The 25324-nt window shown below is 45.8% G+C and overlaps 1 protein-coding gene across 1 annotated transcript in view; it reads left to right on the top strand.

The window, feature by feature from the left end:
- Positions 1-15936, top strand: part of LOC132383025 (thyrotroph embryonic factor-like) — a 30734-nt gene extending 14798 nt beyond the window's left edge. The window contains exons 2-4 of the mRNA XM_059953726.1: positions 5309-5587; positions 6976-7199; positions 11089-15936. Coding sequence (XP_059809709.1) covers positions 5309-5587; positions 6976-7199; positions 11089-11304 — 719 coding nt within the window. The 3' untranslated portion in view covers positions 11305-15936. The remainder of the gene's footprint in view (positions 1-5308; positions 5588-6975; positions 7200-11088) is intronic.
- Positions 15937-25324: the final 9388 nt, after the last annotated feature.

Raw genomic sequence — 25324 nt, 5'->3', positions numbered from 1 at the left:
CTACTTCTCAGTCTAAATACACCACTGTTCCTAACAAACAGACCTCAGATAGATGGATACAAAACCTCCCTCCTCCCTCCCCGTCATCCTCAACTTGAGTTTCCCCAGGACTGAATGCTGAGCCCACTGCAGTACACTGTGCTCACGCATAACTGTACAGCCAAACACCGGAGCAATCTCATCGTCAAGTTGCCCAATGACAAGACAAGTGGTGGGGCTCATCGCCATCAATGGTGGGATGGCCAACAGTGAGGAGGTGGAAGAGTTCGAGGCCTGGGGTCAGGCAGATTATCTCTTCCTTGCTGTCAACGAGACAAAGGAGATGGTCATCAACCTCAGGAGAACTTGTACCACTCTGCACATGCCCCCAATTTACATCGGTGGCATAGCAGTGGAAACTGCAAGCAGTTTCAAACCCCTGGGAGTGCACATCACATGCAACCTCTCATGGTCCCAGAACGCACCCTACACAGTCAAGAAAGCTCACCACTGCTCCTTTCTGAAGAGAGCTGGACTTCGCACATCCTTACTCTCGTCATTCTATAGACGTGCAATAACGAGCATCCTGACCAGCTGCCTCACTGCCTGGTGGGGAAGCTGCACTGTGGCGGACAGGAAGGCTCTATAACAGGTAGTCATCATTGGCACCCCATTACCCACCACCAAGGACATAGGAGGGGTGTTTGATAAGTTTGTGGCCTATGGTAGAAGGAGTCGATTTTAGAAAACCTAGCACATTTATTTTTCAACATAGTCCTCTCAGTCCAGTGGTCATGGAGCATAAGGATCTTACCTTCAGAAAGTGTCCACAGCAGGGGTGATTGATAAGTTTGTGGCTTAAGGTAGAAGGAGATGAGTTTATACGGCTCTCATTACATACACATGCAGTTCAACTCTTTGATTATGCAGAAAGTTTGAAGTTAATAACTCCTCAGGGTTGATTGATAGGTTCGTGGCCTAAGGTAGAAGGAGATAAAATTTCTGCCTAATCACTCAGAGTTGAACTGCATTGTACATGTAACGAGAGCTGTATAACTCATCTCCTTCTACCTTAGGCCACAAACTTATCAATCACCCACCTGTGGACTTTCTGGAGGTCGAAGATCCGTATGCTCCACAACCGCTGGAATAAGTGTGGAAATATAGGAAGGAACTATGTTTAAAAATAAACGTGCTAAGTTTTCTAAAATTGACTCCTTCTATCTTAGGCCACAAACATATCAATCACCCCTCTTATATACAGGAAGGTGCCCAAAAAGGGTCAGTAACATCATGAAGGATCCCACCCACCCTGCTCGTGGACTGTTTGTCCCACTCTCATCAGGGAGGAGGCTACATAGCATCCAGACCCGGAACACCAGACTCAAAACTGGTTACTTTCTCTAAGCAGTAAGGCTGATCTACACCTCCACCCACTAACTTCACCATTACTTTATTATTTTCCATCAGTCACCTTATGTACAATCTAGCATCACTTTATGGCCATATAATCAATGAATTCTTATATCTTATTATATACTATAAGATAGCTTATAGTGTATACTATTGTGGGTTTTTTTTGTGCTTCATCTGATTTGGAGTAAGTTGTTGTCTTTACATTTGTGTACAGGAAATGACATTAAGCAATCTTGATTAATCTAACCCTGATAATCTGCACAGTATGTAGCCAGGTGGGTGGGAAAGGTGAAGAGTTGGAGAGGAAGGAATCTGATTGACACCTGGCTTCACCTATCACCTTCTAGCTACCCTCCTTCCCCTCACCCCACCTTGTTATCCTGGCGTCCTCCCCCTTCCTTTCCAGTCCTGAAGAAGTGTCTTGGCCCGAAACATCGACTGTCTATTAATTTCCATAGATGCTGCCTGACCTGCTGAGCTCCTCCAGCATTTTGTGTGTGCTGCTGTGGGGCTTGAGTGTGGGCAAGGTTGCACAGTGTTAAGCATTCACTTCTGTGGGATCTGCTTACTTCCAAGAGAAGTTGAATAGATCACTGAGATTATCTTTCTAAAAGGAATTAATTATTGATTTTGTCTGAAAATTGAGGTTTGCAACCTTGTGCTTGCACGTGACCATGAGCCAGTGTTGTCACTTTGATTGCATTGCCAGGCCGCTCAGCCCTGCGGCTTTCAGCTGACGCAACACGCGGACAGCTGGAGGAACTCAGTGGGTCAGGCAGCATCTACGGAGGGAAAAGGACCCAAAACGCTGACTATCCATATCTCTCCATGGATGCTGCCTGTCTTGCTGAGTAACTCTGGTTCTTTGTGTGTAGCTCGAGATTCCTACATCTTGTGCCTCTGGTTTACGGCTTCAATTTTGGGCAGTAGTACAGTTAATGTGATTCACCGAAACTCGTGTATCTGGCTTGTGTTCTTTAATTGTTGCTCTTGAGTTGACGAACTACGTTCCAATCCATCGGCAAACAGTCTTTGCACTCACAGAATATAGAAATCTACAGCTCATTACCTTGTAATCTACGGTGGTGGTTTCCTTACAATAAGGGGTGATATCTTTGGGAGAGGAAGGGAGAGCAATGATAATTAGGGGTATAGTAAGTTGTTAGATTCAGATCCATTTGTATACCACAATGTACATAGAAGTGCGTCTTTTGCATTAACAAATCAGCACAAAATGAGGTTGTGCAGGGGGCAGCCCACAAGTGTCTCCATGTATTCTGGTGCCTACAGAGCATGACCACAATGCTTGGCAGAACAACACAGAGCTCAGCAAGCAACAACAGCAGCAAAACAAACCCCTTCCCTCTCTCCCACACATCCAACCTGAGGACAGGCCTCCAGCTTCGCCTGGTGTCTCAGGGCCGAGTGTATCTGCACTGGTGCCACCACTTGCCCCTGGCAATCCTTAACTGCCTCCTGTCCCACACCCTTTCCTTGGCATTCCATGCTCACCATTCCCAGCATCCTTTGCTCCAACCAGATTTACAAACTCGCTCCCTGTTCCATGTTGACAAATACGATACAGTGCAAAAGTCTTAGACACCCTCGCTGTATATATGTGCCTAAGACTTTTGCACTGTACTGTACATACATAAAAGTGTCAGATTTTAAGCCAATTATCTTGTTCCCAAGGTTGAGGAATGAAGAACTAGCAGGCATAGGTTTAAGATGTGAGGAGGAAAATTTAAAAGGAACCCGAAAGGCAATTTTTTCACTCAGAGAGGAGTCTGCATGTGGAATGAGCTGCCAGAAGAAATGGCTTAGGCAGAGACATGGACAAGATTTCAAAGATACTTGGGCAGGTATGCACTGTAGATAGGAAAGGTGTAGAGGGATACGGGGCAAACAGTCAAATGGGACTAGCTGAGACGGGAAGCTCGGCCCACATGGACCATTTGGTCTGAAGTTTCAGTGCAAAGTGACTCTACGACTCCATGTTGTGACTTACAAAGTCCTGCTGCATTGAATCCACTCTGGTTGGTTAGTGGAAGGACCAGTTAATCAGCATTCTTACTGATTTTGGGTGGTAGGATAGTGATAATGTCTCTACCAAAGGAAGTGTAAGGCTCTCCTTCCCTCACTAGCCTGCGGGTCACCCTTGGGCAAGATATAGCACCTGCTTAGCAGCCCCCCCCCCCATCCCAATCAGGGTCACGTGAAGCTGTGGGAGCAGGTTGTGCATATCACATCCTGGTTATGCAACCACTGATGCCAGGCAGACAATCTCTGAAGAATATTGATAATGGCTGGGGTCACCCGTCTTTTCATTTATTGATAAACAGTGCGGAATAGCCATGCCGCCCAGCAACCCACCAATTGAATCCTAGCCTAATCATGGGACAATTCACAATGACCCGTTCACCTGCAAACAGGCACTTCTTTGGAGGAAACCAGAGCACCCGAAGGAAACCCATATAGTCACAGGGAGGACGTACAAGCTTCAGAGGCAGGAATTGAACCCTGGTTGCCTGTACTACCATGCTGTCCTATCATGTAAAGGCACTGCCCAGAAGAAGGCAATGGTGTGTCACAGGGATCAGTGCTGCGTTCATTGTTATTTGTCATCTATAACAATGATCTGGATGATAATGTGGTCAATTAGATCAGCAAATTTGCTGATGATATAAAGATTGGAGGTGTAGTGGACAGTGAGGAAGGTTTTCAAAGCTTGCAGAGGGATTTGGACCAGCTGGAAAAATGGCCTGACAAATGGCAGATAGAGTTTAATGCAGACAAGTGTAAGGTATTGCACTTTGGAAGGACAAACCAAGGTAGAATATACAAAGTAAATGGTAGGGCACTGAGGAGTGCAGTAGAACAGAGGGATCTGGGAATACAGATACATAATTCCCTAAAAATTGGCGTCACAGATAGATAGGGTCGTGAAGAGAGCTTTTGGTACATTGGCCTTTATAAGTCAAAGTATTGAATATGTGTTGGAATGTGATGGTGAGGTTGTATAAGACATTTATGAGGCCGAATTTGGAGTATTGTGAGCAGTTTTGGTCACCTAATTACAGGAAGGATATAAATAAGGTTGAAGAGTGCAGAGAAGGTTTACAAGGATGTTGTCGGGACTTGAGAAACTGAGTTACAGAGAGATGAATAGGTTAGGACTTTATTCCCTGGAGCGTAGAAGAATGAGGGGAGATTTGATAGAGGTGTATAAAATGACGGGTATAGGTAGAGTGAATGCAAGCAGGCTTTTTCCACTGAGGCTAGGGGAGAAAAAAAACCAGAGGACATGGGTTAAGGGTGAATGGGGAAAAGTTTAAAGGGAACATTAGGAGGGGCTTCTTCACACAGAGAATGGTGGGAGTGTGGAATGAGCTGCCAGATGAAGTGGTAAATGCGAGCTCACTTTAACATTTAAGAAAAACTTGGATGAGAGGTGTATGGAGAGATACAGTCCAGGAGCAGGTCAGTGGGACTAGGCAGAAAAATGGTTCGGCATAGCCAAGAAGGTTGCTGTGCTGTAATGTTCTATGGTTATATGTCAAACCACTTCTGTAGAAAAATTTGCCCCCAAAAAATCATGGTTCTGGATCGCCTATGTCATGCAACACAGCACATAATTAACTGGCGAACGAATTGATTTTCATCATGTGTCTGTGTGACACATGAAGGCAGTGGTCTGCAGTACCTCAGGTGGACAAAGGGCTTGTCCAGCTTACCCGTGAAGAATGGGCTACTGGGCAAGGTGTGTTTCACAAGACACGTCACAAGAAAGGAGCAAGACTGACAATGTAAAATTCAGCTGTCAATAAACTTACTCCTCCCAAGAATAGATATGTATTTGTCTTATTTTTAAACTACAAAGCCAAAGTAAAAAGCTTCTCGTTAAATTTTACAGGGAAAGACGAGGAAAAAGAGAAGAACGTAGACGAAGCAGCCAGCAGCACCATGGCGGCATCTGCTTCCCTCATGCCAACCATCTGGGACAAGACGATTCCATACGACGGGGAGACCTTCCACCTCGAGTACATGGACCTGGATGACTTCCTGTTGGAAAACGGAATTGCTGGTAGCCCAAGCCACCTCGACCTGCAGGACGCACTGGAAAGTAGCCTCTTGCCGGTGGAGGAGCTGGAGAAGAAGGAGTTGGCCCTGTACCCAACGGTGAATTGCGATGGTGGGCCCCGAGCGCTTTATTTTAAATGTTTAGATTGATTGTTGTACCTCCTGAGGTGTAAGTTCAAGTTAAGGCTAGACCAATGGAAAGGCAGCCTCGATTGTAATGCCCCAAAGTGCAATCTAGCACACACTGGGAATATAGTAGTGCTAACCAGCAAGTTCTCCTGATTATTGGATGGTATCTTTAATATACAGACTCACTTGAGTGGGGGATGCACAACAGACCCAGCCATATTCCTGAGCCCAGGTTTTCCAGGCCCCCTGCTGTGGCCACACTCCCTGCTCACTCTCTGGAGCACCAGCTCATGTTCTGAATGGGCGAGTGGATGCCAGGGTTTCTGAATAATCAGATGCCAGATCATCGGGGTGCATTTCTTCCTGGGGACCTAAAGGGCACTCTGCAGAATACCTTGCTAGTACTTGGCATCGCTCTGCGATGGCAAAGAGGTCAGGCTGGCGTTATGGTGGGCCTCTTTCGATTGAATTTCTGTGGAATTCGTTGGCACTAGCAGCTGTGGAGGCCAAATCATAGAGGTAGATCATGAAACAGGCCCTACAGGCTAACCATCGACCTCTCATCCTACATTCATTCCATATTTTATTTTCCCCTCTTTCTTGCCAACTCCCCCCAGGTTCCTCCTCTCGCCCACGTACTAAAGCTACCCGCCGGTCTTTGGGATGTGGGAGAAAACCGGAGCAGAAAATGTGCAGACTCCTTACAGACAGCACCTGAGGTCAGGATTGAACCCAGATCTCTGGCGCCAGTAACTTCATTACTGTCCCTTTCTTTCTGTTCTCCCTCATCACCTTCCTGTTCCTGACGTCAGTTAGATCTTACGTTGTCTCTTTCTTTTCCATACTGAGGGTTACTTTCACGCCCTGGTTTCTAATTTAGATAGAGAATGTTTTCACTTGAGAAAGTTGCAAACCAACAAAACTGTTCCAAAATCCAGGGATACCATAATTGAGTATTAAGCCGGCCGGTTGGTGTAGTGGCATCCACACTGGACTTCGAGGTGAATGGTCCCGGGTTTGAATCCAGCCGGCTCCTTGTACGCTTTCCATCCCTGCGGGGTTGAGCATCGAGCTAGCAACTCAGCCTCATGAAAAACACAAATGTTAAAGAAATGACCAGGTTTCCACCTGTTGCCCCACAGGGTGTAGAGAGGAATGACAAATAACTGAGGAATAACAGTTCGGTCAGTTAGATCATGTGAAGTACATGAAAACGCATTGTGTTATGATTATTTATTCATTAGGAATGTTCGCTGTGCAAGTATTCTGGAGTAAGACCAGTCCATTTTGTTTGTAATCATTCCTTTTGTATTAACTTGTAAAGATTTGAAAGGGAGATTTTATATAATCCAGTCCTACGCTACGTTCTAGATTCTGATGGAGACCAGTCTGAGCGTACATCTCCAAGCCCAGTCGACCCAGAGGCAATCGATGTGTTGGTGAACTTTGAGCCAGACCCTACCGACTTGGTCCTGTCTAGTGTCCCCGGGGGAGAGTTGTTCGATCCCCGTAAGCACAAGTTTTCTGAAGAAGAACTCAAGCCACAGCCTATGATTAAAAAAGCGAAGAAGATCTACGTCCCACCTGAGCAAAAGGTATCTGTGCAACGTCCTCTGCTGTGGCTCTGCAACACTGTAGGCTCGGAGCTGGTTGTATTTCACACGTAGTGTGCGGATTTCCTAAGGTTAGAGCACTCAAAGTGGTATTAAACCAAACAGAGCAGTGTGCTTTTTCTGTGGGGAAGTATGTACGACGTGGGTTAGCAGAGACGTGACTGCTCTGTCCCTGTCTCTCTCAGTATGTTACTCTCGAATAACTAGGTAGCTCTTCAGACTGAGGATCAGGTGAACCCTCAACTTTTTGTTTACAAATGGATCTCGGTCACCAAAGGCTAAATGGGTGAGGCTGGACAGCAAGCCTGTAGAAACATTGCACTGAAGGAATGTGTGACTCTCAGAGGGGTGGGAGGGGGGTGGTTGCTGTAGAAGCGGTGTTGGTGGGTAAAGGAAAGGATCGAGTGTGTACGACTGGCTGAAATTTTAAGGAGCAGGAGGCTGAAAACTTAATTGACGTCTTTTACAGAGGTGGTCACACCCAGAATGCAGGCTTCAGGCTTCAGGTAGTAGATGGGTGACCACCAGAAGTAAGAGGAATCAGAACTGGGTTTATTGTCACCAGACTGTGTCGTGAAATTTGTTAACTTAGCAGCTGTTCTTCAATGCAATATATAATATAGAAGTGGACAAAAGATACAAATAAATAAATAAGTAAATCAGTTACAGTCTTTGTATATTGAATAGATTAAAAATCGTGCAAAAACAGAAATAATATATACTTTAAAAAGTGAGGTGGTGTTCATGGGTTCAATGTCCATTTAGGAATTGGATGGCAGAGGGGAAAAAGCTGTTCCCGAATCGCTGAGTGTGTGCCTTCAGGCTTCTGTACCTCCTACCTGATGGTAACAGTGAGAAAAGGGCTTGCCCTGGGTGCTGGAGGTCCTTAATAATGGACGCTGCCTTTCTGAAAACTGCTCCTTGAAGATGGCCTGGGTACTTGGTAGGTTAGTACCCAAGATGAAGCCGAGTAAATTTACAACCCTCTGCAGCTTCTTTCAGTCCTGTGAAGTAGACCCCCTCTCCCATACCAGACTGTGTCAGAATGCTCTCCACAGTACATCTGTAGAAGTTTTTGAGCGTATTTGTTGACATACTAAATCTCTTCAAACTCCTAATGAAGTATAGTCACTGTCTTGCCTTCTTTATAGCTGCATCAATCAGCAGTCACTGAGGGGTTTCCCCGTGGCTATTGCCCTCAATAACAAGTGCACCCCTCTCGATACTGCTAGGGGTGTGGAATGACCTACCAGTGGCACTGTGGCCAGCTCTGAGGCTCAGCAGAGAAGGGTAAGATCAGGCAGAGTGGTAGTGACAGGACATTCGACAGTTAGGGGGACAGGCCGGAGATTCTGGGGGCGCAAAAGAGAAGCCAGGGTGGTGTGTTGCTTCCTAGATGCTAAGGACCAGGATGTCTCAGAGCGGCTGCAGAAGATTCTCAAGAGGGAGGGTAAGCTGCCAGAGTCTGTGGTGCACCTTGGCACCATGACATAGGTAGAAAGGGGGGAAGCGGTCCTGCACAGTGAGTGTGGGGAGATAGGGAAGAGGCTGAAGAACAGGACCTCCAAGGTAGTAATCTCAGTGCCACGTGCTAGTCAAGTCAAGAATAGGATGATGGTACAGGTGAATGAGTGGCTGAGGAAGTGGGGCGGGGGCAGGGTTTCAGATTTCTGGATCACTGGGATCTCTTCTCGGGAAGGTATGACCTGTGCAAAAATGTCAGGTTACACCTGAACCCGAGAGGAAACCAGTATCCTTGCCAGAGCAGGTTTGCCAGAGCTGTCGGGGAGGGTTTAAATTAAGTTGGCAGGGGAATAGGAACTGCAGTGATCAGGCTGAGGATGGAGCAGTTGGTATACAAGTCGCTGCAGTGTACAGTGAGTCTGTGAGAAAGGACAGGCAGATTATAGACAATAGGTGTAGCAGTAGGCCATTCGGCCCTTTGATCCAGCACCGCCATTCACTGTGATCATGGCTGATCAACCACAGTCAGTACCCCGTTCCTGCCTTCTCCCCATATCCCTTGACTCCGCTATCTTCAAGAGCTCTATCTAACTCTTTCTTGAAAGCATCCAGAGAATTGGCCTCCACTGCCTTCTGAGGCAGAGCATTCCACAGATCCACAACTCTCTGGGTGAAAAAGTTTTTCCTCAACTCCGTTCTAAATGGCCTAACCCTTATTCTTGAACTGTGGCCTCTGGTTCTGGACTCCCCCAACATTGGGAACATGTTTCCTGCCTCTAGCGTGTCCATTATAGGGTAAAATCACAGTTATTGGGATGAATTGAAGTGTAGCATGAGGCAAAATTGAAAAGAGTGATGAATACAGGGCTGAAGGTGCTATATTTGAATACACACAATGTATGGGATAAGATAAATGATTCTGTAGCGCAGTTAGAGATCATCATCATAGCTAGCCACACCAAACAGCCACCCACTCTGGTGTTGTTTGGTTGATGTTGAGCAAGTCAGTGTCAGCGAAATCAGGTGAGACTGGGCAGTTGTGCAGAACGTGTTCAATGTTCTGCACCCTTTCACCACACTCACAGCATTCGCTGGTCTTTAAGAGATTAGCAGGTATGACATTGTGGACATCTTGGCCCTTCAGCCTACCAACTCTCTGCTAACTAGAGGACCAGAGGGCACAGCCTCAGAATAGAAAGACGTTTGTTTAGAACAGAGATGAGGAGAAATGTCTTTAGCCAGAAGATGGTGAGTCTGTGGAATTCACTGCATGGGCAACTGTGGAGGCCAAGTCATTGAGTATATTTAAAGCAGAAGTCGACAGATGCTTAGTTATTTAGGATGTCAAAGGTTACAGGGAGAATGCAGGAAAATGGGGTTGAGAGAGTTAATAAATCAGCCATGATGGAATGGCGGAGGAGACTCGATGAGCTGAGTAGACTAGTTCTGATCCTATGTCTTATGGTCTTGTTTCTTACCTCAGTCGTGCCTAAAAAGGATCTTGCACTTCACTGAATTCTTTTTCTCCACCAGTGATAACAATGTTTAGATTGTAACCTTTCAAATTCACCCTCTAAACCCTCCACCTTTGGGGTGTCCTGTTTCCAAGCAGGGTCTTGTTCCTGATTTGGTGTCTTGTGTACCCTGCCTCTACAACCCCACTGTCCCTCTCCCTCCTGTGACCCAGCCAGCAGATTGACTGCTAGAGTATTTCTTTGTGTTTCTTTACTAACCACAGTCAGCAACTAACTAACTTAGAACATAGAACGTAGGATGTAGAATATTAGAGCACGATACAGGCCCCTAGGCCCACAATTTTGTGTCAACCTTTTATTCTGTTCTAAAATCAGCCTAACCCTTCCTGCACAGCCCTTCATTTTCCTATCATCCGTATGCCTATCCAAGAGTTTCTTAAATGCCCCTAAAGTACCTGCCTCTACCACCAGCCCTGGTAAGCATTCCACGCACTCACCAACCTCAGTGTAAAACAAAAACTTACCTCTGACATCCCTCCTATTCTTTCCTCCAACCACCTTAAAATTATGCCCCCTTGTATTGGCCATTTCTGCCCTGGGGAAAAATCCCTGGTGATTTATGAGCTATCCCGCTGCTGCCTGTAGGAAGTTTGGACGTCCTACTCGTAACTGCGTGGGTTTCCTCTGGGTGCTCCTGTTCCCTCCCACAGTCCCAAAGACGGTTGGTGGGTGAATTGGTTTTTGCAAATTGTCCAATATTTAGGCTAGGGGATTGCTGAGTGGCACGACCTGAAGGGCCTATTCCGTACTGTATCTCAATCAATCAATAATTAAATAAATAAGGAAGAGAAAGTTAAACAAACTCCCATAAATGTCCCAGGACGGAGTTTCTTTGTGACCACCTCAATGTCCTTTATCATTGTTGCTTTAAGGATGACCGGTATTGGACAAGACGCAAGAAGAATAATATGGCAGCCAAGCGCTCCCGGGACGCCCGGAGACTGAAGGAGAACCAGATCACGGTACGGGCAGCCTTCCTTGAGAGGGAGAACTCGGCCCTGAGGCTGGAAGTGGCTGAGCTACGCAAGGAGGTGGGGCACTACAAGAACATCATCTCCAAGTATAAAGCCAAGTATGGAACTTTGTAAGGGAGCTTCAGCAGTCTTGGTCAGGGGTGGGAGATAATGTTTATATAAAAATTCCCACAGAAAAGGAACTCTCATAACCTGCTAGTTGAAAAGAGCACAACTTCCTGTTCTCAGCTGTTCCCCAGCACAACCCTCATAAAACAAGATGAATGGCTTTTAAATATATTCATGGAGTATATATACGTATATAACTTTATAGTAAATAAAATACTGTAACTCTTCCTGTCCTATGGGTTTGCCATGTTACAAACCAGAGGCCTGTCTGCTTAAGGGAAGATAATGGAGTTTGGTTTGATTTTTGTTACTGGCTGGGCCTTTCTTTGTCCAGGACTACACTTCATGGTATTGGGTGGCTTAAAGTTGATTTGTTCCTGCTATTAGTACCTTTTAACTTCCCAGAACTTTTAAAAAAGCAAAGGGACTTTTCCTTCCCAAAGGAAAATAAGAACATAATGGATTGGTGCGGGAATATTCTCAGCTCACCGCACTTGCCTCAGCATTCAGTAACGTGTACATTATTAGTTCTTTGCCTTCCCCGAGTGCTCTGTCTATCCAGCCCTGAGACTGATATGTGACGGTACATTGTCTTTTCACTTGAAACCTGTATTTTCTCCCCTTGTCTGCATATTCTCTTACAATATATAGGCTACCCCTTTCCCCCTGAAGCAGGCGCAGCTGTGCTACTAATCTGCTCTGTGGCATGGCCTGTAGATGGACACCAACAACGCTCTCCTCACCCCAACTTACTGTGCAGGATGAATTCACATCTGCTAGATGTCTGTGGTGGAAAGCCCGTAGGAAATGATTGTCCCAGCCTAAAAATGGGCAGATGATGACCTCCCCTGAGCTAGCAACAGGTTTTAATGAAGATTTTCCATTCTTTCTCCTCATAAGTTGTGACCTGTGGAGCTTTGACAGGATGGTGGAGGGCCGTGAGGTGAGATTCATTTCATTACTGTCTGGGGCACTAGGCCCTGTCCTCTTTGTTGTTGCTAGATTTGCACAGAGCAAGAGCCACAATGGAGCGGGAGGATTAAATGTTCTTACTGAGTAGTGATGGCCAGTGCATGCTCTGGGCAACTTCCAGTGTGGGAGCGTTGAACCGAGCCCGGACAAAACGAAAATGTGCTCACTTGAAAGCCTGCTCAAAAAGAGGAGCCTGTCGGAAGCCCAATTGATTCACCGCACTTTCCCCATTCTCCCAAACGATCCGATATGGTTCATCTGTAAATGTTGGTGGGGCTTGCAGTAGTTCAAGTATGTTTATATTTCACTACATCTTGGACTGGACACAAAGAACCATAGACTAGAACGTGACTTTTCAATGTATCTGTTATCTCAGCATCTGCCAGCCGGAGGTGGCTCGTGAAAAGCAGACAAATGCTATGGAAATGGCATAAAAGGAACAAAATGTCACCTTGCATTTTATCATTTAACAAGGTCTCCCACACTTCTGACTTCACACCCCTTATGTACAAAGCCCTCAGGTGACGTTCAGTCTGACACTGCACTTAACCCCTACCTTCTGGGGTTTCCGGAGCGCATGCTAATTCTTTATTTAGAAGTCATTCCCTTATTGTGTTTATTTGCTCCCCTTATTAACTGAAGCTTATTAACACGGTATGCACATGTTCAATTAGATCTTCAGGTGATTGGTGATGATAAATGCAAAGCAAAAGTATTTTGTTTTTTTCGATGAGAGCAATTCCATGCAGAAGTAATTGCTAACAGAATGGCCTGGCATTGTGCAACATATTATGAAATCATCGCAGTTTGCTAAACAGGTCTGTTTTAATTTTGCTTGCTGAATTTAAGCTTTGTTTTCATGCCCCCAGCACCAGTGTTTATTTTCTTTCTCACGCCTGTTTGTAAAGGGAGCACATTCCAATGACTGTAAAATCCATGAGTCGTCTGGGTCAGGACAATGGAGTAGCTTCACAATCACACATTCTGCCCGCTATTATTGTTTATTGCTACATAAGATGTAACTTCCAGAGAAGTTTATGTTGAACCTCGTTTACAAACTGTTGGAATGGCATGCAGTTTTTTTTCTTTTGAGCAGAATTAGGCCATTTGGCCTAATGAGTCTGCTCTGCTATTTCATCATGGCTGACCCATTTCCCTCTCAGTCCCAACTTCCTGCCTTCTCCCCGTATCCCTTCATGCCCTGACTAATCAAGAATCTATCAACCTCTGCCTTAAATATACCCAGTGATGTGGCCTTCACAGCTGCCTGTGGCAATGAATTCCACAGATCCACTACTGTGTGGCTAAAGAAATTCCTCCTCATCACCGGTCCCTTGCCTCCAGTCGTGACATCCTCGCCCAGTGCTTAAATCATTGCTGGGGCCTGGACCCCATTGCCTCGATTTAGCCTGTCCCTGATCTTTCCAATCCAGTCCAGTGCTTAAATTGATCGAATTGTCAAACAGGAACAGAATGAAAACAACAAGGGAAATTCTGACAGTGATTCTTAAATAAATGAGATTTGGATTTGATAGAGGGGCAGTTGATGTCTCCATGTCTGAAATAAGTAGTAGAACTGACCTGTAGTTTGTCCATGACTGATGACACATAATACTTGCAATCACTTGGGCTGAATTATGAATATAGCTGGGGGTGTACATGAGGGAGGAAGGAATGGGAGATGATGTGAGAAGGATGCAGCATCATACCCTGGATTATTCCTCTATATACTGGCAGAAACTGCGACGTGCACAGTTCTTGCGCTAAATCACTAAATTTTCATCTGCAGTATGTGAAAAGAAATTGGACACGGAAAATTCATAACGCAGCAGAGAGCATCAGCTTTCAAACCACTGACCGAGATAATTCACTGTACTCCAGAAGCACTCACCACTGGGTTTCCACACGTACCAGGAGCAGGGCTCCTGTAAAGTGGCTGAGTGAGCACGTGGAATGTCAACACTGAGTAGGTGACCCCCTCTCCTAGATTAAGCGTCTTATTGTCGCTGTGTTTGTAATGTTGAGACTGCGATCGGTGTAATTGACAATGGGAGCTGCTATGGCTGTAGGTCCCAACAATAGCTGTAAGCACAGGTAATTAAAAAGCTGTGTGGCCATATGCAACATCTTTAAATTGGTGGCTGCATAATTCTGCACTCCCCGCTGCAGGATTCTGTCTTTCCGCAGTAACTTTTAACAGCTTGCTTGTATGAAACAATGTGCATTTACTAAAATATATCTATCTTGTATATGAAGCCTCAGTGTTCTGGCACTGTCTCTGCTGTGCAATTAGATTTTGCGTGAATCGGTTATATAGCTTTTTTATCAGGGATGTTGTTACGTAGAATCACTGTCATTTTCTGCCTTTTCAGTTGTCTGTTGTTTACTCTGTGATTGAGGAAAGTTAGTTTTTAACCTTCCGAGAACAGGAGTGAGCAGTGGAATGGGTTTAAAATATCCACATTATGCAGGAACTTCCCATCCAGTTTCCCTGGATCTCAGTCCCCCAAAGTGACCAGATACAAGTGAGTTTAACTGGTTTCAGTAAAGGCAGGGTGTCCGAGCTAGACTTATGGTCCCAAACTATTTAGCAGATCCACAGCTGGCCCTCGCAGCCCAGGGTTAAAGTTAGAAGTGTTGACATGAGGAATTTTGAAGATGCTGGAAATCTTGAGCAGTGCACACAAAATGCTGGAAGATCTCAGCAGGTCAGGCAGCATCTACGGAGGGGAATAAGCAGTCGAGTTTCAGGTTGAGACCCGAAGTCCTGATGAAGGGTCTTGGCCCGAAAAGTTGACTGTTTATTCCCCTCCATAGGTGCTGCCTGACCTGCTGAGCTCCTCCAGCATTTTGTGTGTGTTGGTTAAAATCAGAAGCATATTGACACTCAGTTGAAGTTGCTCAGCCAATTATGTCAATGCCTCCAAACGCAGTTCTCCACATCTAGGTTATAGTATCCTTATCCAGTCTCTCCTTAGATGTCGCAAGGATCTCTGCTTCAACAAGACACCCACCATCTGGATGAAAATTTATTTTCTTCAACTCTTCTCCAATCCTAAACCCTGGATGACCATTATCAGGGGACTAAGGATAGTTCCTTTCCAGTCCTGATGAAGTTTCTCGGCCTAAAACCTGTCTGACCTGAGTTCTTCTAGCCTCCATTTACACCTACTTCCCCCCACCCTCTATTTTTAGAGGAATCTATAGGAATCTATAAGGAATCTATAGGGGCTTTCTGGGGGATAGGGTAACGTGTAGGGGTCTGAGAATCCCACTACGAAGATTCAGATAAGAGACTGTCCTGGCGTCCAGCGACACAGCATTCTACGTCGGGAAATGTGATCAGGAAAACACGAGGGAACAGCTTCTTCCTTAAATTGCCCTTTAGCTGGTAATGAAAGATCTTGGTCGTTCTTGACTGACCCGAGATGGTTTTAATGAAGTAGGGGCCCATTAGGGAAAGGAATAGCGATACTTTGCAAAACCATCAGATTTCTGAAGCAACCTCTGGAGCATAATGTGCATACTTTAAGCCCTGTGATTTCTAAATACAGTATCTGTATACAATATACTGTACATTCCAGCTGTGGCTAACGTGCAAAAGTTTATAAAGTCTATTTTTGATTGTTTGTTCCTTAGAGAACAATAAATGCTTTAAAAACCTCAGTTGGTAGTTTTGTTCTCTTTTTGTGTGTAAAAGTGTAAGATAACACACATTAGTGCTGTGGTATGAATACTGGAAGCACTCGGTAGGTCAGGCAACATCGGTGGAGGGAGGAGCAGTCTGTTTCATCAGAAGCATCCTGGATCTGAAACCTTAACTGTATCTCTTCCCACAGGCGCTGCCTGACTTGATGAGTGCTTTTCTGTTTTATTTCAGATTTCTGGTGACCATAAAGCCACAAGACATAGGAGCAAAATTAGGCCATTGAGTCTGCTCTGCCATTTCATCATGCCTGATTTATTATCCTTCTCAACCCCTTTCGTCTGCCTTCCCCCCCCCCTCCGTAACCTTTGATGTGCTTACTAATCAAGAGTCTATTAGCCCCCACTTTAAATATGCCCAATGACTTGGCCTTCACAGCCATCTGCGGCAATGAATTTCACAAATTCACCACCCTTTGGTTAAAGAAATTTCTCCTCATCTCCGTTCTATAGAGACGTCCTTCTGTTCTGAGGCTGTGCCCTTTGGTCAGCACAGAGCTGGTAGGCTGAATGGCCTTTTTCTGTGCTATATCTATATGAGTCTTTTTATATAGCTGCCTTTCAGGTCAAGTTTAAAAATACAGTCATTGTAAATGTGGGAACTACACTGAACATAAAGTTCAAAGTAAATTTATTATCAAAGTACATATGTCACCATTTACTTCTGTGAGATTTATTCTCTTGCCGGTATTCACAGTAGAGCACAGAAATGCCATAAAATCAGAGAGAAACAGCACACAAACGATCTCCTACTCGAAAAATGAACCATCAGTCTACCTCGTCATAGCCTGTGCGCTGTATTTGGCTGCCTGCACTGCATTTTTTGTATAGACGCTACACTGCAATCAGTGGCCACTTTATTAGATACATGAGCAGAACCTGGTGTGGTCTGCTGCTGCTGGGTCGACATGTTTGTGAGTTCAGAGATGCTCTTTTGCACACCATGGTTGTAACTCGTGGTACCTGAGTTACTGTCACCTGTCAGCTTGAACTATCTGACCTTTCTCCTCCGACCTCCCTGACTAGCAAGGTGTTTTTGCCCACAGAACTGCCGCTCACTGGAAGTGCTTCTGTCTCTCGCACCACCCTCCGTGAACTCTAGAGATGGTTGGGCGCAAAAACCGCAGCAGTTTCTGAGATCCTCAAACCTCCCCATCTGGCACCAACAGTCAAAGTCACTTAGGTCATGTTTCTTCCCCATTCTGATGTTTGGTCTGAAGAACAACTAAACCTCTTGACCATGTTGGCATGCTTTTATGCATTGAGTTGCTGCCACTCGACTGGCTGAAGTTGCATTAATGAGCCAGTGTGCAGGTGTACCTAATGAAGTGGCAGTATTCTCTTTCTCTTTTTACTACCGTGATGAAGTCACATGGGGATCAATCTGCTTTGATGGCATACCACCAGAAGCATCTCGGTCCCTGTAACAATAATAAACCAATTCCAGTCCCAGCTGATGCAGATCCTCCTGGACTGATCCCGATGATGCCCAAGTGCCCCAGGTGATCTTGGATGCCCTACCTCAAGAAACACTGCCCCATTGCAGTCCTCCTCACCACCCCACTCCCAAGACTAATGTAATATCTTACTTCTCCCTCAAGTGTTGAATGTCCTGCCCCCTCCTCCCTGGCAATGGAAAAACCTTCTTCCCTCAACAGTGGACCCGACTGTGGGCAGTTAGTTGTGCTCCAGTACTCTGAAATAGCCGCTCCCAACTCCTGGACCCCCACTGACTCCAGTTCTGACCTCTGCTTATACATCGTCTATTTTTAAAAGGAGGGGAATTGTTCCTTGAGCAGAATCTTTTTGTTTAATGATTCCCTGTTCTGCGGTCTTAGATAAGAAATTAATTTGAATTGAATTGACTTTATTTCTTACATCCTTCACATACATGAGGAGTAAAAATGTTTGTGTTACATCTCCATCTAAGTGTGCCACGTGCAATCATAGTCATTTATAATAAATAGAACAGTCAGTGTAATATAGAGTACACTCAAATCAGTGTGAGTTCATCAGTCTGATGGCCTGGTGGAAGAAGTTGTCCCGGAGCCCGTTGGTCCTGGCTTTTATGCTGCGGTACCGCTTCCCGGATGGTAGCAGCTGAAATAGATTGTCGTAGGGATGACTAGGGTTCCCAATGATCCTTCGGGCCCTTTTTACACACCTGTCCGTTGTAAATGTCCTGAATCATGGGAAGTTCACATCTACAGATGTGCTGGGCTATCCGCACCACTCTCTGCAGAGTCCTGCAGTTAAGGGAGGTACAGTTCCCGTACCAGGCAGTGATGCAGCCAGTCAGGATGCTCTCAATTGTGCCCCTGTAGAAAGTTCTTAGAATTTGGGGGCCCATACCAAACCTCCTCAACTGTCTGAGGTGGAAGAGGTGCTGTTGTGCCTTTTTCACCGCACAGCCGGTGTGTACAGACCACGTGAGATCCTCGGTGATGTGGATGCCGAGGAACTTGAAGCTGTTTACTCTCTCAATTCCAGATCCTTTGATGACAATAGGGGTTAGCCCATCTCCATTCCTCCTGTAATCCACGACCAGCTCCTTTGTTTTTGCCACATTAGGGGAGAGGTTGTTTTCTTGACACCACTGTGTCAGACTTCTTCCCTGTAGGCCACCATGTTATTGTTTGAGATAAGGCCAATCAATGTAGTGTCGTTGGCAAACTTAATTAGCGGATTGGAGCTGTGGGTGGCGATACAGCCTTGGGTACACAGGGAGTAAAGGAGGGGACTCAGTATGCAGCCCTGAGGGGCTCCTGTATTGAGAGTCAGAGGGTTGGAGGTGAGGGAGCCCACTCTTACAACCTTCTGGCGACCTGACAGGAAGTCCAGGATCCCGTTGCAGAAGTCCGGTGGAAGCTTGAATTGGAATTGGCTTATTGAGATATCCTCCATGAGGATCACAACCTTCTCAATTTTGGGCGGCTTGCGTGCCTCAATAACCCGGAGAGCTATGCTGGTTGGAGTCGGGGCTTTATGCTTTGGCTGTTGGTAGGGTCGCCCAAGCCAAACAGGTCAAAGGGCAGAGGCCAGACTGAGAGTGGTCCACCGGTCCTCCAGGTTCGAGGGTTCAGCTCAGGGCCAACAACCCTGACTGGTCAAACATAACTGTCACAGAAACAGCAGTGAAGAATCCTATATCTGAGTGCCACAGTATTCCTGATTCTCCACCCAGGACAACAGTGAAAACCGAGAGGAGGCTGCTGACATGACAAAGGAAGTCCTAATCACACCATCATTGGACGGCCAAGGACAGACAGAGATAGAGGACCTTCATTGCTGCCCTAAATGAAAGCAGGCGTAACAGGCAGTAAGTGCTGAGATATAGTGACATGTTTTTGTAGGTGTGCCATCCTGTATCTCGTCCATCAAGTTTTAGAAAGGTAAAGGGAATGCAAATTGTACTGTTAAGGTTACAGAGAAAATGCAGTGCAGGTAGATAAAAAGTTAGTTCAAGTTTAAAGTTATTGCTATAGGCACTGTGAATAAACGGCATGAAAGTGAGTTTTCCTCAGCCGCAGCGCAGTACATTACAGACAAAGCTAGCATAAATTAGCATAAGCATTAATATAAATAAAACTTCCACCACAAAAACAAACAAAAATAGACATAACGGCAGTGCAAGTTGAAGGGAATACTATCTGAGGTAAAGTTAGGATCCCCTCTCACTCGGTGGAGGTATACAAGGTGATAAGAGGCATGGATCAAGTGGACTGCCAGAGACTTTCTTCCAGGATGGAAATGGATAACACAGGAGAGGGAGGCATAATTTGAAGGTGATTGGGGGAAAGTATAGAGGGGACATCAGACGAATGTTTTTTACAAAGAGAGTGGTGGGTGTGTGGAACACATTGTAACCAATGGTGGCAGAGGCAGATGAGTTGGGGACATTTAGAGGGGCACACGGATGAAAGCAAAATGGAAGGTTATGTAGGAGGGAAGGGTTAGATTGATCTTAGAGTGGCTTAAAAATTTGTCAACACTTCATGGGCTGAACTATGTTCTCAGCAATCTATCTGTTTCCCTCTGTTCCTCTGCCACTTTCCCCATTCTCCCCGCCTCCCCCTCACTCTTTGCTCCCCTCACTACCATCTTCCCCACTCCCTATCTCCAAATTCCCTCCCCGTTGCCCTCCCTCACACCATCTCTGCTCCACACTTCCAAGAAGGCCGTCAAGTCGACACGTTTTCGCTGGAGTCTACTCTCTCCACGGGCGAGGTGCCGGAGGATTGGAAGAAAGCTAATGTTCTGTTGTACAAGAAAGGCTCTAAGAATACACCAGGAAATTATAGGCTGACATCAGTAGTGGGTAAATCGGTAGTTAGATTGATATCAGAGTAGGTTTAAAAGTTGGCACAACTTTTTGATCCAAAGGCCCTGTACTGTGCTGTAATATTCCACAGTCTAAGTTATTGGAAGGTATCCTAAGGGATAGAACCTGACTAGGGATGGTAAGCATAACTTTGTAGGTCCCGTTTAACCAATTTATCATATCTAACCGAGTTTTTCTGGGAGGTTACCAGGAAGGCTGATGAATGGACATTGTCTACATGGACTTTGGCAACTACTTTGACCAAATCCTGCATGGGGGGCTGGTACGGACGGTTCAGCCGCTTGGCATTCAGGATGAAGTAGTAAACTGGAGTTCCAGCACTGGCTTGGCAGAAGCCAGAGAGTGGTAGTAGATGGCTGCTTCTCTGGTTGGAGGCCTCCGACTAGTGGTGTGCCACAGGGATCATGCTCTAGTTTGTCATCTACGTTAATGATCTGGATGTCCATGTGGTAAACATTATAATTATAATTTGCGCTTTGCACCCTATCCATGCCTCTCATAACTTTGTAAAGAGATTGGAGCTAGTTGAGAACTTCAAGTTCCTAGGTGTAAAGGTGCCAACACTTTCTGCTGGTCCAGCTACATTGACACTGCAGCCAAGAAAGTGCACCGACACCTCTACTTTCTCCACAGGCTAAGGAAATCCGGTGTATCTCTGATGACACCTGCCAACTTCCACAGTTGCATGAAAGAAAGCATCTTGCACAGATGCATCATGGCTTGGGTGGCAATTACTCGGTACCAAAGCCCAACACACTGCAGAGAATAACGTACACAGTCCAAACATCGCACAATCCAGCCTTCTCTCTTCCACTGTCTCTGTCTAAACTTCTGAAGCCCCAAGAAAGTGGCCAACATAACGAAGGACCCTTCCCAGCTCAATTGCTCTCTCTTCTCCCCTCTCCCATCTGGCAGAAGTTTATAAGAGAGGAGCACATATCACCACAGTCAAAGACTGCTTTCACTTCGCTGTTATCAGAACTTGATGACACCTCTCAGGGGCCCTCGGTTAATGGTAAGGCTCTGAGGCGTAACAAAGGTAGGGAACCCCTGCACTGGAGGATAACCTTTAATCTCCCAGTCTGCCTCACCATGGCCCTTACGCTCTGCTTGTCGACTTTGCAGTGCACTTTCTCTACGTTTCGTTTTCTGTTCCCAGCCTCGATGCACTTACACAGGGAATGATCAGTCTGGCAGACGAGTCTAAAGCTTTTTATTGTCTGTCGGTAAACAAGCCAATAAGAAAAACAACACCAACAAACATCTATCGGTTCATCTCTTTGGCAAAAGGTTGACTACTTTATTTGCGTTTTATGTTAAAATTATTTAGTATAATGATACATTAATAAGCAACTATTTACAGTGAAATTATTTACAGTAAGGCATCCCTTCTAAGCATGAAGAGTCAGAAAGCTTAAGGTCCTTTGGTATCAGCTGTTGCTGCAGTGGATTTTGGATGCCTGTCTTTCAGGTTTTAAAACATATTAAGTAGCGTTGAAGTAACACCATGATGTCTGGAGGAACCATCTTGGACACTGGCACCTTCTGCGATTGATGGAAGAACTCGATTACTGATCTCAGAGGGTGTCGGGGAAGCAGTCTCCTACGGAAGGTGGTAGCTACCCTCTGATATACTTTCTCAGCCCAGCAGGGAGCGGCGGTAGGAACACCTTCACCCTCGGCACCTGAGGGGGACTCGAGGTCTATATCAAACCATTGCTCTTCCAAGACTGGCTCTGGTCCTGCATCAGGTAAGGCGGCCTGCGACTTGGCCAAGGGTGGACTGCTGACCTCCCTGTTCTCCACCGTCTGCAGTGTACGCACTGGGACATTATTGTCCACCTGATGGCTGGGAAGTTCCGTCTTCCTGCCTCCGAGCCCCGCATACCTGGGTACCGCAACTTCTGCCTGGTCCAGACCCTCAGGATATCTGGGCCTTCGTAGCTTGTAATCCACCAGTTTAAATGAAATGTAATACATAGGGTGAATAAATTTGTCAAGCCGCAGTAAATATACAAGCACTGTTGATACGTTCATCTTGGCGATGAAAGGGCAAAAGCAGAGGCAGATTGAGGGCTGAACAAAATCTCAGACAGATGTTCAGACTGGCCTCCTAGACTGTAGCCACGAAGACTGTAGACATAAAGAGGTAACAGCTGATACCTCGATGACACCAAGCAATGTCACAATGGCTTCATACCTGGCAGCTTGACCTCATCAAGACCCAAGGGGGCAGGGGGACGGCTTTCCCCAAAACACAAACTCGGGGCCAACAACCAAAAAGAGAGAACCTCTTCAGACAGAAACATAGAAACATAGAAAATAGGTGCAGGAGTAGGCCATTCGGCCCTTCGAGCCTGCACCACCATTCAGTATGATCATGGCTGATCATCCAACTCAGAACCCTGTACCTGCTTTCTCTCCATACCCCCTGATCCCTTTAGCCACAAGGGCCGTATCTAACTTCCTCTTAAATATAGCCAATGAACCAGCCTCCACTGTTTCTTGTGGCAGAGAATTCCACAGATTCACCACTCTCTGTGTGAAGAAGTTTTTCCTCATCTCGGTCCTAAAAGGCTTCCCCTTTATCCTTAAACTGTGACCCCTCGTTCTGGACTTCTCCAACATCGGAAACAATCTTCCTGCATCTAGCCTGTCCAATCCCTTCAGAATTTTATACGTTTCAGTAAGATCCCCCCTCAAGATGAGGGAGATGCAGGGAGACAGATTGAAAGATTTAGAGGGGAGGGTGGGGGGGAAGAAAGAAAGAGAGAGTGAGACACAAGCAATTCTGAGGCATCATTCCCAAACTTGGGATGTTTCAAAGGACATTTGCAAAATACTAAGCATTTCGTTGAATAGTCGCTAGTGTAACATAGGAACACATCTGTAACAGAGTGAAATTACAAAGAATGAGACGGGAGATCAGACAAAGGTGGAACCACAGGAAGTAGGCAAAAGGACCGATTCAGCACCCACTCACTCTGACCCAAACCTCAAGTAGTAATATGCAAATTGCAAACACTAAACCCTGTTCTCCACACAAGTGTCAACCTGTAACTATCACCCCGATCCCGAAGCAGTAACCCTGTCTCTGATCAGAGGCCGTAACTTGTTAGATGAACCCTCAGCCACTGATTCCCAATGGGGACGGTACCACCCTCCTTTCCCCCCACCCTGGGGGGTGGTTACATCTCCATTGGGGGAAATAGAAGTTTTCAGGGGGCAATCAAGATTCTTAGGAGGGGCAGTAGCACCCTAATTTGAAGTATGAGACCTGACCAGCCGTTAGTAGAGAAGACATTTCCAAAAAGATAGACGAGGCCCTGGAACCCAGAAAGAATCATAGCACTGCTGGCTGCGAGCACTCATCGTCACAACACATCTGAAACTCAGCGATCCCACCCGACCTTACCAATCAAACAGACATTGATGGGGATGCTTAAATTAGCAACCAGGGCACCCAACAGCTCTCCTTGACTCTCGGCACGGAACGAGTTCATGCACAGTAACAGCTGAGAAGCCGAGCCCACCCTCTCCACTTTCTCTACAGATCTGCGGAAAGCAGGTCGTGCAACGGTACAGTGCTGGCTGGAACCAAACAGTGATATTGAGCCAATCGGAGAACCTGCCCCTCAGGATGCCCCTCGAGGTGTTCAAAGAGAACCCGGCTCCATATGTGTGGTCGAGAACTATCTTTAGGGATTATGAGGCCTTACCTGATTGGTCAATCATGCTGACTGGAATTGTATAAAAGTAGCTTGCTGAGCACCAGCTCTACCCTGACTAATGTTCAGGTTCCAGTCTGAATCCTCGTCAACATAGTCTTCGCAGTTGTGATCATCTTCATCTTCGCCTCGCCGTTCCTTTGCGATCCACCCCATCAAATCACTGCCGTCGTCAACATCCCATAGACATTCCCAGTTTGTGTTATTTTTTAAAATTTTAATCTAGCCCCGTTATGATGTACACATCAATATCTGTGAGCCTGAAGGCGATGAAGCCTTGAATTCTAACCCTGCTGAGAAACAGAAACCACAGAAAGTGTGTGGATAGAACGTTACTTACCTGCAGTGTGGTTCCATTCCGTTCCCATCACATCAGCGACGCCCCATGTGTCTTATTTGTAATACTATACTGTCTAATCTAATGTCTTTCCCTTAGACAACATCGGTGGTGTGGAGAGGGGAAAATTGCAGCTTGGGCAACTGCCGGTCTTCCATTTAAAAAAAACCCTGCCCAGGCTTGCGCCTTGGAAACATTCTAAGGCGCAAATCCATGGTCTATCGAGACTAACGGAGGCCTATACACTGTCTAATGAAGCCATGAAACCATCAAGATTGCAGGAAAAGACACCCTGAAAAGGCTAAGTATGGTGTTACTCAGAAGATGAAAGCAGCATTTGAAAAGCTTTGCACTCATCATTTGCCAAGAAAGCTAACAATGAACTTGATAGTGGTCTAAATAAAAAACACAAAATGCTGGCAGAACTCAGCAGGCCAGACAGCATCTATGGGAGGAGGTAATAACGACGTTTTGGGCCGAAACCCTTCATCAGGAGTGAAGTAACATGGGATGGTCGAGGGGGGATAAGGAGTGGGGGGAGGGATAAAGTAGAGAGCTGGGAAGTGATAGGCTGGAGGTGGTGGTCTCATTGCTTCTTATAATATTTCCAAAGTGATAGCAAAGCATGGAAAATCTCATACAACTGGTGAAAGATCAATAATGCCTGCTGTATCAGAAGTGCTCACCACTGTTTTCAAAATGTTACCAGTATTTTAAAATCAATTGAGTAATAACTCTGTAGCTCGTCATATTGACGAAATGAGTGAAGACGATGAGTATCAACTATGCACAGAGCTACAAAAAAAAACAGAATTTGGGATACAACTGGATGAATCAACCGTGCGAGACAATGAGGCATTACTAATGGCGTATGTACGGTTTATCAAAAATGGGAAAGTTTATGAAGAAAATTTCTTTTGTAAGAAGTTCAAAATAATATCA

This window comes from Hypanus sabinus, chromosome 29 (assembly GCF_030144855.1).
Source record: "Hypanus sabinus isolate sHypSab1 chromosome 29, sHypSab1.hap1, whole genome shotgun sequence".
Taxonomy (NCBI): domain Eukaryota; kingdom Metazoa; phylum Chordata; class Chondrichthyes; order Myliobatiformes; family Dasyatidae; genus Hypanus; species Hypanus sabinus.
Note: the sequence above shows the minus strand (reverse complement) of the source record. Positions and strands in the feature narration are given on the sequence as shown.